Source organism: Gasterosteus aculeatus, chromosome 21 (assembly GCF_964276395.1).
Source record: "Gasterosteus aculeatus chromosome 21, fGasAcu3.hap1.1, whole genome shotgun sequence".
NCBI lineage: Eukaryota > Metazoa > Chordata > Actinopteri > Perciformes > Gasterosteidae > Gasterosteus > Gasterosteus aculeatus.
The window spans coordinates 17,583,650-17,596,008 of record NC_135708.1 but is presented as its reverse complement, the minus strand read 5'-3'; the positions used below and the strand labels follow the sequence as shown (position 1 = coordinate 17,596,008).

Below are 12,359 nucleotides of genomic sequence, written 5' to 3'. Positions count from 1 at the left end.
GTCTCTTTCCCGCACCAGACAAGGTTAACAAGCCGCGCTGGTGTGTCTGCGTCGGCTGGAAAACGGGGGGTGGAGGGGTGGAGGTGGAGGGGGTGTAGGAGGTGCACCCATACAGTGAGCCGTGTGATGATGCGGACAGGCTACAGTGGCCCTCACGGTCCCCTCAGATATCACCGACCGCAGCATCCCCCCCCCACACCCACCCCCCTGCTCACCACGTCCGCCCGGTACATGCTGCACCATGCAGCGGCGCACCGGAATAATCCCAAATCCACCTCGAGGTGAAAAAATAATCCCGCTGTATTTATTTATTTATTTATAATATTAAAAAAGCACAGTAAATTACAGCTAAACGAGGCGCGCACCGACAGAAAGAGAAACAGAATAAAACTCCGGTGCGCACTAATCCCACTGGCAACGCGCCCACCGGATAAAGAAGAGGGAATAGGAACAGTTCTGATGCGGGATGCGCGGCGCGAGCAGCGCGGATGAGGTATGCATGCAAATGGTAGCATCCATACCTTTCTCTCCATCACTATGCGCTCGGTTTTTTTGGGGAGGGGGGGATTGTAGGGGGGAGGAGGAGGGGGGACAGCTTCTCAACAACAGGACCTGTCGGATGAGTCTCTCCGTGGAGGCGTCCGGTCCGGCGCGGCGCGCAGCTTCCCCGTCACTCCTCAACTTCCTCGCACGGCTTCTCTTCTTTTTTTAAATTTTATTTTATTTTTTAATGAAGACGGCAGCGTCTCTCTCTCTTTTTTTTCTCTCTCTCTCGCTCTTTCTCTCTCTTCGTTCACTTCCCCATTCGCGGGCGGCTGGAGCGACTTGTCAGCACCGGCCTGTGGGGACGCCGAGCCGGGGATGGAGCCGCAGCCGGTGATCGGTGAAGCCTCGCTGGGAAGGAGCGCAGGAGCGCAGGCGCGGTCTCTGCTGGAGAGTCGATAAAATGAGAAATCACCAGCGAGCAGGGAGCGTCATCAAATGATCCTCAGCAAGCGGGGTTGGGTTGGGTTTTTTTTTTTGAGGGTGGGGAGGGTGTAATGTCCGAGCTTTAACAAAAGGAGTGTGACATGATGACCACAGGTTATTGTTGTAATGTGCGCAGCAGGAACAAAGGAGGCACTTTATTTTTTTCTACCACAAGCCTCGAAGAGGTTGTGAATAAAACACATTTTTCATCGCCTGCAGCTCCCTAACCACACGGCCTGTGGCACTTTCTCATAAAGAACCCTTTATGTGGGGCTCTGGAGCAGCTATAGGAGCATTTGGTCACATTATAGAATGTCATTTGCATTCAAGTTTACATGTTTAAGTCCGATTGTTTAGCAGTTATTAGTATTGCTGTGTAAATCCTAGTATATTGAGAGCTGATGGGAAATTATATGTGTTGACAAACTTAAAAATATATATTTATTTGGATTCCTCAGTACTGACTATAAAGGATTATTACTTCAAGTTATTTCATAACCTGGCAACCCAAATTTTGCTCCTATTGAAGTTTACTATAATCTAAAAAGCAATAGTAAATATTGTTTGACCATTAACAAAGCAGTTAATTTTCTGTCTTCTAAGATATTATCTAAAGGGGAATATGACATTTGGGAACACTGGACAGCTGAACACCAATGAGAAAAACCCAAGTATAAATGAGCATGGGAATATTAAGATAAAAGGGAATAGAACGGTTGCCCTCCAAAGTAAGAGGTATTATATGAGAAACATTGCATATTGCTCCGCTTTCACAAGACGAGGAATTATATTTATTGTTCTTTTTTGTCATTTAACTTTTCAACATCAAGGTCTAGGGGCAAAGCGTGTTGTATCCTGCGTGGACTCCAAAAGCCCCGCAAGGCAAACTGGGCTCTATAAATACAACAGACTTCACCTGAAATCTTTCAATACCGGCTGTACACTTCAAAACATCACTTCCAGAGGATCTCATCCTTATATGGTTGCATGAAAACGGCACAAAAGAAACACAAAAGGAAAGACAAGGCAACCTTTCGGGGATGCGTGCGTGGTCACCAGTTACCGGCGGCTCAGTAAAAGATCAAATGCACGAAGCGGACCGATAGTCTTCAGGTCTTTGTCGCCACATTTGCGTCTCAAACGTGAGACTTTTCTAAACACCCGAGGCTGCTTGAGATGTGAAGCCGACCTCACCTGTGAATTCCTTGAGATTTTACCAAGGAAGAGAGTTTGGAGAAAGTGCAGCGTGGTATCTGGGTCATGGTTGTGTTTGTAACAAAGCCTTCATACCGCAGTGCAGCCCACTCCCACCCACAGACTCAATAATCAGAGGTTCACTGCCGAGGCCGAAAGAACAAAAGACACGTCGCACTGCTAAAAAGAGCTCCATCTACTCTGGAGCTGGGAGCTAATCTTACGAGTGATTGAATATCAAAGCCGATGCATTAAATTCAGATCCACTATCGTGTCCTTTCAATAAGGAAGGAGTTGACTTTTTATTGTCGCATGCAAACAAAACACTCGGGAGCTTTTCAAAAGGATGCGTGCAGAGCTCGATCAACTTTAATTCAAATCAACTTCTCCTCACAGATGAAACAAGTGGTCCCTCCCCAACTTAACGATTTGATTATGAAGCCGCGTGAATCTTCACTGATATTTGATGAACAAAAAGTGAAATAGCAGCATTCAGACATTTGTAGAGGGATGATCCCAGAGTAGATCCTGAGGTTTCTTCTTTTTATTGGGAGAGGGGGGGGGGGGACTCATTTTAGTCCTGGACATCAAAGTAATCGATCACAGGCTCTTCTTTAACCATCTTCGACCAGGAGCCCCCGCTGACGGCCCTGAGAGGAGAATCCTGATTAAAACGAGCCACGGGCAGACTGGAAGATATGAAATCCAACAATACCAACAAGTGCAAACAGCCCGAGGAGGAAGGCCTACTTGCTGCTGTGCTGTTTGATATGAGCGATGGGGGGAGGGGCCCTGCCGAACGTCTCTCGCTCTATCAGTGAGGTCAGCGTTGCGTTTGGACAGGCGGACTTCCCCCTGAGGAAATCAGCAAAACACAAATACTTCAACTCCACAACCAGCGCTTGAAAAATATATATTTTTTTCTCTCCATTTTTTAGCCTTTGATCAAGTTACTTCTGGGCGGTGACGACCACGTTGCGTTTGGGCTCGCTGTCGTAGCTCACGCTCTCCACGGCGTAGACCTCGGCCAGCTCGTGGATGATCTTGCGATGTTCTCTGTTCATGGGCGGGAAACAGTGGCTCCTCTTTGGCTGTTTTCCCTGCAAACACCGTTAAAATCTGTCCTTAAACAAAGTGGGAGGTCGGGACCTCTGGATGGGACACAGATATGGAGGCAGATAGAGCTAATTAACAGGATAGGAAAGTAGTAAAGTTAACAAGTGAAACCGAAAGCCTCCACAGAGAAGGGGAGACGCTGCAGCAGCTTAATGCACATAAACTCCCATGATGTCGGTGCGATGTGCGTGTAGTGAATGTGGGCCTTGTTTTCTGTGACGCACATGTTTTCCCCCGGACATTTTATATTAGTTTACTACACATGGAGAGTACAGGAAAATTACAACTGCCCCCCGCCTCCTTCCTTCCCCCACAAGCCAGTCAGAAAAGCTCCACGGCAACATTTTGCTTTTAGAAAGGTAGAAGGCCACACAACAAGGAGCGGAGACTCAAGTTGGTAAAGATACAGCAATGACAAACGCACAATAAAGCCTTTCGTAGGAGGACTCGAAGGTAGAAAAGGCTTTGGGCCGCCATGATTCATTTTTTCCAAAAACAGATTCAGCCGATCATGAACAATACATTTTTACATTTAGCAAAGAAACCGCAGCAGCAGTGACCTTGACAGCCTCACGCCTGCTGGGCTCAATGCATCCAACAAAGCTGAAAGAAAAAGCAAAAAGAGCGTGGAGGCTATTTTCCTAACTGCCCCATGAGGCACCTACTAATTTAGTCTGGCCGTCCCGTCGGAAATCTACAAGCAACCACAGCTGGGTCCAGGTCCGCTGGAGAATTGGCCGAGCCCACAAATAGCTGAATATGCACAAGAACCGGGTCAGAAAACACCATGAAAACAAAAGAAAGATGCAAGTCGTGAGTTCAGATGAAGCCTTTTTCTGATCAAACTTTTGCTTGAACACAGAAAATGATTATTATTATTCCAACAGCTGTAGTTTATGTAGAACCCACATTTGTAGAGTTTTAAAGTGAGCAATATAAATCCCTTCTGAGCTGCCCGGGGGTGAGAGGGATGCATTACTGAGAAACGTATACAGTAAATGGCTCAGCGCATCCTTTAAATAGCTACCTGCGAACCGCTGACGTGTGCTGACGGGTCAAAAGGTGCTGCAGCGGTAAATTGTGCTCGGAATTCTCTCCGTCAAGTCGAGCTCATTAACGGTTTGTACCTTTGTGCATTCTGTTGTGTTTGGAGCTCCTCTGGACTTTGATGGTGCTTCGGCTGCTCAAACTCTGCCTCACAGCGATGTGTGTGTGTGTGTGTGTGTGTGTGTGTGTGTGTGTGGATTGACACGGATTCAAAGTTCCATTTGTTGTTGTGCAAATGAAAAGTCAGTAGATGCTTCGGCATTGAAATGGTGGGAACAGAGGAGAAGGTTATCAAAGTGCAGGAACGAGAGAGAGAGAGAGAACAGTGGGCTCCCAGCACAAGCCACCAGAGGTCATCCAAGCAGTCAATAACAACCCGGCAAAGAGGGATGACTCGTCTCATCTTACCTTATTAGCAAGCTCAACCAGACTCCGGATCTCCTCTTCTACCTCTGTGACAAACCTCAGGTCTTTTCTAAAAGAGCGGAGGGACAAAGGGACATCTGTACCGTCTGGCCGTGGGAACACACCGAACAGGCGAGATTAAACCACTCGCACGGTGAACAAATACAGAAAGCCAGACCTGGCGTCGTCTTTGAGGCTGTCGCTGTACACGGAAGAAGAGCGGGCGTTGAAGGGGTCGGAAGACGAGTCGATCTGCAGCGCCTCCGCCAGGCGCCGGTTTCTCTCCTGGGTAGCGCACTCCTGATCACATTCGAGCCTGAGGAAGGAAACTCTTTGAGTTGAAGCAAACAAAAACACGAGGCATGAAGCAATCTCCGTGTTGGATGCCGTTTTAAAAGGATCCTCATCATCGGACGGTTCCGAGTGGATGATGTGGTCCATTAACTGCATTACCTTGGATTGATTTTCTTAATTATTAATGCAAACAAAAAAGTAATTGGAAACAGGAAATCAATTTCCATGCAGAACACCATTTAAATAATGTTTTGGGTTTGTTTTTTTTAAACGGCACGGTGCCACGCCTCATCCGACAGCCTCGGCCCCAAACTCTGCGGCCCCGCCTCTACCTGGTCTGCTTCAGCTCCTTCTTAGTGAGGAACGGGCCGATGTCCATAGAGTCCCCGAGCTGCATGTCGGACAGCTTACTGGCCATGGCGATGGCCGCGTACCTGCAGTGCACAGAAGGATTCATTGACGTTTTCAACCACCTCACGTTCACAATTCAAACAGCTGATCGTAGAAACGGTTTCAACCCACCTCTGGTACGAAGTGGCCGCCTCCGTGCAGGACACCATCTCCTTTCTCCGACCGCACTCACACTGCAGAGCGACCTGTGGAAGAGAAGAATTAGGATTTTACCAGTGAAAGTTTAACATGCAAAGGAATACACTTCGTTCTGACAAAGCAGCCGGAGGCCACTTAAAAAGGTTTGATGCTCGAGTGAGCAACTCCTGCAGCTGTGAAAAGTTTGTTTGCTGAGCTCTAGGAGTTTGGAGGACTGCCACCGAACTGTGATTACTTCCTCCGAGTTAACTATTCATGAGAGTTGCACACGATGAGCAGACACAGCTGTACTGACGAACACAACCGTCATTAATTAGGCGATGTGACGTGCATACACAACGGGATCAAGCTATCCCGTCGAGCGACTCCCCGAGGTGACACCAGAGGGTCCAGCTGTTCCCAGCTGTTCGGCGCGCCGTACCTTGGCCGGGCAGTTGGTGCGCGGGCAGTCGGCGCCTTTATGGCAGGGAGCGCAGCACGGGTGGCCGCAGTCGGAGCGCGGCAGCGCGCAGGGCTGCTGGCAGCCGCCTCCCGCCGAGCACTCGGCCCGGTGGCAGATCCGTCGGCAGCGGTGCATTTCACACGGCAGCGTCTTGTTACACGTCAGGCCGCAGGAAATGTCCTGCAGGTGACACGGGATGTTGCTGCGTTGCTGTGGGGCCGAAGGAAAGAGCGTCACTTAAAAAAGGGAGGGTGAGGAGAAGGGAAAAAGAGAAGTAAAAAAAAAAAAAAAAGGAGTGACGTTACCTCGTGCTTTCCCATACACCATTTCTGAGTGAGGTACGTGCACGGCGGACACTTGTCCTCACTGTGGCAGTTGTGAAACACTAAATGAGAGAAAAGGGAGAGGATTCACAGGTACAGTTCACAGCTGTGGGAGGGGGTGGGGGGGGGGGACATTCGATCTTCCTGCATCTCACCTGTGTGGTCACACTTGTGTTTTCTCGTGCACATGCTTTTGCACTCGGGTGGCTTCGTGCCACAGGAGATCGGCGGGTACAGGACGGTGAGGCCGCAGTCACAGGCCAGCTCATCGAAACCTACAAAACCCAATGGATGGTTGGGAGGCCACAGAGGACAATTGCAGGAAGTGCTACTTCTGACACTCGGCTTTTTGACGGCAGAGAAACGCGGGCGGCACTCACTGGTCTGCCAGCAGGGCTCACAGTTTCCACGGTGACACGGATCCTCGCAGCGGTGGAGGCCGCAGCTGAGCTTGTAGCCGCAGACCAGGGGGCACTTGTGCTCCACGTTCTGGACGGACAGACAGAAACCAGTGACACTCGCTCCGTCGCCCAGCGCTGTCCCAAGGACCACGCTTGTGCCGACTTTTTGATCGCTTTATTGAACGCTTTTATCAGACGTGTTGGATGTCGCCTCCAGATGTGTGTAGCTTGAGTGAAAAACTTGTGAAAGAGTTATGATTGTAAGATGTGATGTGAGCGGGGAAACTTATAAGTAGCATTTGACTTTGCTGTAGCAAATAGCATAGCATGTTCAGCAGCATGGGCTCTGCTCTTTTGCCATTTTCAACAATGATTTGTTAAATTGTAGACTTTGTAAAGTACAAACTACCCATCGCTTAAACAGAGTGGCTCTGAACACTCACCACGCAACACAGCTCGCCGCACTTGTGTCGACCGCAGGAGCGCTTCTTGCTGCAGCGCTTCTCACAAGTGAAGACTAACTCTTCTGGAATGGAAAGAGTTAGAAGTGAAGTTACAGACAATGGAAGAAGTAGCATGGTGATCTCACATTTGTTTAACATTACCGGTTTGAATCTCACCTGCTTTTTGGATCAATGTACACGGAACCTCCTGCAAAGGCAAAGATTATTTTTAAGTTCTTTGATATCGTAACTAAGGCCTAACTAATTACCCTGGCGATACGCGTTAAGTGGGGGTTTGTGCCTACCTTGGTCTTGGAGCCACATCTACATCTGATGGTGGAGGTCAGGGAGCAGGGACCACAGCTGTCCTCATGGCACAACTTCTCACACAGATGGATGGTGTCTGAAATAAACAACGTTGAGACAGCGGGGCTCAACATAGTGCACAAAGATCACAACGCTTTGCTAGTTTCAGATCATCGATGGCTCACCATTGACCTCTAACCCTAGACAAATGACTCGGAATCTACATTTCCGTCTCCCTCACCGCTGGAGCCGCAGGCCAGGGGTCGGTTGCAGGTCTTTCCACAGGAGGGGATGGCATCGGAGCAGCTCTGTCGCTCAGAGTAGCCCAGCTCCAGGAGTTTGGTCAGCGGGGTCTGACTGCAGGGACACGTCTTCACCAGGCTCGGCGAGCGTGGACAAGGCTGGCACGGGCCACTGTGGCACTCCAGCTGGCACCGGTGAGCTTCGCAGCCAAGCATCCTGAACGGAGGAGAGAGGGAGCGTGAGGTGGGAAGCCGCCGCTGAGAGATGGGCGTCGTTACGGCGACCGGCTCAGACTTACTTCCCACATAATTTTTCACAGGAGAAATGTCCCGAACCGTCAAATCCGTATTTGTCGGTGCCACACAGGACTTCGCGATCGGTGGCGCCACAGTAGCACACTACAGACAGAAGAAGCAGTGGGTCGTCAACATCAAAAGGCCGGCGTCGCATTGCGTGTTGCCGGCGTCGCGATGCTCACCCTGCTGTTCTGGCAGCTGGCACGGTTGACACGCGCCACCGTGGCACACCTGGGCGCAGGTGTGTTTGGCACAGTTGAGTAAGGCACGACACACCGCGTTGCACTGGAGCACTGCACCCTGGCCGCAGCGCATTGGTTGACTGCAAGGATATAGCTGGGTCAATATCCCGGGGTGTCAAATCCACAGATAAAATGAAAAGGAATCTCTTTGGGTAAACACACAAACACAGATAGGAAGGAGCAAACAGGATTCTATTGGAGCGGACCTGGTCTTCCCACAGATACAGGATTTTTTTATGAAGGCGGGACATTGTGGACAAGGTCCAGGGTGACATAAGCTGAAGGGAGACACAGAAGAGAAAGACGTTTAGAAATATATATATATATATTCTTCAGAAAAAATATGCAAACTGAACTACTAATTAAGTCCAGAATCTTAATCTACTTTATTGTAATTATCACAACGTTTTCAGCACAAAATTGTACTTGAGATAGAATTATAGGCTGAGATTTTATCTAACAATCATCTTCACACTATTGGATTGATTAATAAAACCACTTTTTTATACTATACCTTCAGGTCCAACTCATCATTTCCCTGAAAACACTGAGAAAAACAACATCAAAACGCTGTTATCCGGTGTTTTTCATGGCTCACATGTTACAGGGGTGGTTGCAGTCCACTCCGCTTCTTTTCTTCCCACACATGTCCCCGCAGCTGTGGGGAATCTCGGTGCGCTGCCAATCTGGGTTTGTCACCTTGCCTGCCAATCAAATGTTGAATAAAACGAACAATGAAATTCATTCAACCAGACAACCGATAAATTACAATTCATAAAATGTATTTAATGGCATAAGTGAAACAGTCTCTCGCCACAGAAGCAGGTGTAGGAGGTCGGTTGTTTCAGTGCAACATTCTGGCAGGCCGGACAACGCCAACCTTCAGCCGATTCTGAAAAACAGCATTGTTTTAGTATAAAAATATATACATTTTTTATTTTATTATTTTTTTAAACAGAAGTTCCACAAAGAGCTCTGGCTCTGGCCTCAAAAAGGCCATTCAATTCACAATATTGTTGATGCAGCAGGAACTTCGAACCCGAGAGTGGGGTTTCTTTCTGTTAAGGGGGCCACGGCGTACAGGCATTGTTCATCCCCACAACAGTCACGCATACAGTCGATTATGCCTAAAGTGCACAGTAAACATCCAGATGCATGTCAAGGGGGGTTAGGGTGGGGTGGTTGGTACCGTCTGCCTGAGAGGCCGGGGATCGAGCCCACTTCTTGATGCAGTTCAGGTGGAAGACGTGGTAGCAGCTGGCGCAGCTCCAAACTGGGGCCATGCAGCGGATGACGTCACAGCAAACCATGCACTCATACTTCTCCTCAGACAGCTGTTCAATCAGACACCCTGCGGAGGGAGGAGTTGATCAGAGACGAGTTGAATCAGATGTTCTGATAAAACATGTTCAAATCAGAGGATATTATAAAAATGTGTTGTGTTTAATTGCACGGTTCATAGCATTTCAGGATTTATATAAGAACTGCCGCATGTTTGGAATTGTCAACGGTCAGTGATTGGGTTTTCTTGGAATACTGTGTTATGAATAATGTAGTGAAACAGACTCTTTCTCTACGCGTTTAAATGAGTTGTAGTCTCACCGGTCTGCGTCTCCTTGCTCTCTGGCATCTTGTCCCAGTTCTTCGGGCCTGGCCTTTCGTTCTGATGATGCGTTCTTCTCCCTCCTCTGGCCTGGAGGGGCGTGTGTCGTCCTGCGCCATGTCCAGCTCTACCGGCAGGATTTTGAGATGATCTGCCATAGCCAGACTCATCTTGGACACTGGCCCCCCTCTCTGAGCGGCTTTCCTCCGGAGGTTGTACTCTGGGCGGTTTAATTGGCCCGTGGCGTCGTTTGACCTCAGTAGGTTTTCTCTGAGGATCATCATGTTGGGAGTCTGGACCTGGCCTGATCCTCTGACTTCTTTCCCTGACGTCTAAAGCGGGGTTCTCTCTTGGGGTGTCGTTTGACCGCCGCCCATCGACTAAAGTGTTGTTCTCTTTTAAGTAAGTAGCCTTGTCAGTTTGTGGTCCTCTCCGCCGGGCCTCCTGGCTAAACCTCCCGTGTTCTTTAGCCCCAGCATCCGGGTCTTCGTTGGTTTGTTCAATATTCCTGCCTGCAGCTTCTCTTCGCCAGCTTGGTCCATCAGGTCCGGCATCCATGGGCTGCGGCCTAGGGTGAAAACCCGCAGCCCCTCTGATGTCGGCGCCATGCAAACCAAAGTCACCTCTGGGTCTTTGGCAGTTGGAGCCATTTACACTTCTATTTCCATCTCTCCTGCCTCTACCTCTGCCTCGCCTTCTGGCTCCATCCTCATCCTGGTAGTGGGGATGCTGATGGAATACATAATCTGAATTATCCTGACTAAATGGGGGTTGAAAGCCCTGATTAAAGTGTCCATGTTGTTGAGGGGGATCATAACTATTCAGGCTCCTGTCATTGTTCAATCTGGACCTGCCTCTTCTGGATTTGTGCTTGTTTGGTTTGTGGTGTGGCGCATGGTTTGGATTGAGGTCAGGTGGTTCTGCAAACGCAAAGAGTGACAATGTAAGAAGCCTGAAGCTTTGGGTATGGTGATCTCAACAAAATGCAGCTGCAGTAAATATGCTATTAGGGGGGGGGGATGAAAACCATGACGCAGTAATTGTCATCGATGATTCACCGCGTCTTGAAACCAATCGATCGGTCTTAACATAATATAACTTGGTACCAGAAACCAAAAATAAACGTAATGACGTTAATTTATTACTGGCGGTGTCGATCTGTTCATAATTGTGCTGCTAACGTTACTCTATAGTCAGATGTTACACCAGAAAATGACTTGGCGTTAACTAAGCCAAGAGTCATACATAACAGATCTCAGGTCAGGTTTAACGTTGGCGTACAAAGTTCACCATCCGATGTCACGTCAGCTACTAAGCGAATAGTTTAACTAACGTTAACTCAGCTTTCACGTTAAAGGCTGACGTGACATCAGCCAGACGTCACGTTATATCACACGTGGAACAATGGCGTTAATCTCGATAATGTTAGCCGACAGTCAACCGTCAGCTAACATTAGCTAGGCAACGGAATTAGCTTAATTACCAAATAGAGAGACGTGTAAAACGATAAAAAAAACAGCACATTTAACGAGGCAAGAAAGACATTACGCATCAATTCAGTTACATTTGGACAGGAAGAACTTGTTTTTTTTCCCCTTATGGTGAAGTTATTTCGATAGCATGCTGGTTACCTGAGGATCCTTCAGCCATTCAGTATGAACTTTGGTCGTTGCTGCTTTCACGCCACAAGTTACAGCCGGCAGCTTTGTGACAGATGGCGACCGTGTCCAGGTACTCGGCAACAATATCCACTTGTTCACCTGTGTTGTTCTTTTTAAATCTGAGACGAACTCCCTAAAATAAGCACGAACAACCCCGGCCTACTTTTAATAGACTTCCACGGCACTAGCTTAAAGCTAACACAAGCTACGGCAAGCTAGCTAAAGCAAAACGCTAGCAAAAGCGGAACTTCCGGTCAGTATTTTTTTAAAACAATTTGCGAACAGAATTCAAGTAACTTAACGTTGATTGAACCTAACCGAAAATACTTTTATCGTAAAGAAACCCCATTTGCGGTTTTAAAACTACAGTCTGTAATATAAATGAGTCAAGCTTATTTCACAACATTTAATGGTTATTACTCGTGTGAGGACGAAACATTTAAGCCATAAAAAAGACAGCAAATAATATGAGTGAACAGACACACGGTGGCGCTGTATGTTTGGATTAGTACAATAAGGAATAGATTAGTTTGCTCTAATTAAGAATAGTGGGGGAAATAGAATATTAGAACATAACTAGGATTTTTAAAGTATTATGACATACTGCTGTAAATTTGGATTAAAAAAGACAGTTTTATATTTTACTTTGTCGCAATTGGGAAATATAAATGGCAGATATTTTTTAATGACTTTCTGGATGCAAACCTGCTTACCTCGGGGACATGATGATCAAGTAAACAGGATTCATTTTCGAAGGGACAATAACATATAACACGAAGACAATGACATACTTTGTAATATATATATGAGCAGTAATTCAATACC

The 12,359-nt window shown here is 47.7% G+C and overlaps 2 protein-coding genes across 11 annotated transcripts in view; both read right to left on the bottom strand.

Annotated features, from left to right (window-relative positions):
* Window positions 1–979, bottom strand: part of smarcd3b (SWI/SNF related BAF chromatin remodeling complex subunit D3b) — a 24,677-nt gene extending 23,698 nt beyond the window's left edge. For 2 of the 10 annotated variants that reach the window (XM_040167772.2, XM_078096005.1), the window contains exon 1: window positions 522–956. In XM_040167772.2, the coding sequence (XP_040023706.1) occupies window positions 522–533 (12 nt within the window). In that variant the 5' untranslated portion in view covers window positions 534–956. Of the gene's footprint in view, window positions 1–521 lie in introns of all 10 variants that reach the window. The other 8 variants (XM_078096007.1, XM_078096009.1, XM_078095997.1 and 5 more) reach the window with 6 other exon arrangements.
* A 1,458-nt stretch (window positions 980–2,437) lies between these two features.
* On the bottom strand, window positions 2,438–12,007 carry nfx1 (nuclear transcription factor, X-box binding 1). The gene is made up of 23 exons (XM_040167489.2): window positions 11,505–12,007; window positions 9,873–10,793; window positions 9,460–9,621; window positions 9,085–9,162; window positions 8,869–8,974; window positions 8,477–8,548; window positions 8,211–8,350; window positions 8,031–8,130; window positions 7,731–7,948; window positions 7,489–7,586; window positions 7,361–7,391; window positions 7,184–7,266; window positions 6,720–6,828; window positions 6,495–6,614; window positions 6,322–6,401; window positions 5,996–6,226; window positions 5,548–5,621; window positions 5,358–5,459; window positions 4,910–5,047; window positions 4,735–4,801; window positions 3,118–3,263; window positions 2,914–3,018; window positions 2,438–2,813 (listed from the first exon to the last, which is right to left on the bottom strand). The coding sequence occupies exons 1-23, from the start codon at window positions 11,521–11,523 to the stop codon at window positions 2,738–2,740; spliced, it is 3,276 nt and encodes a 1,091-aa protein (XP_040023423.2). The 5' UTR covers window positions 11,524–12,007; the 3' UTR covers window positions 2,438–2,737.
* Window positions 12,008–12,359: the final 352 nt, after the last annotated feature.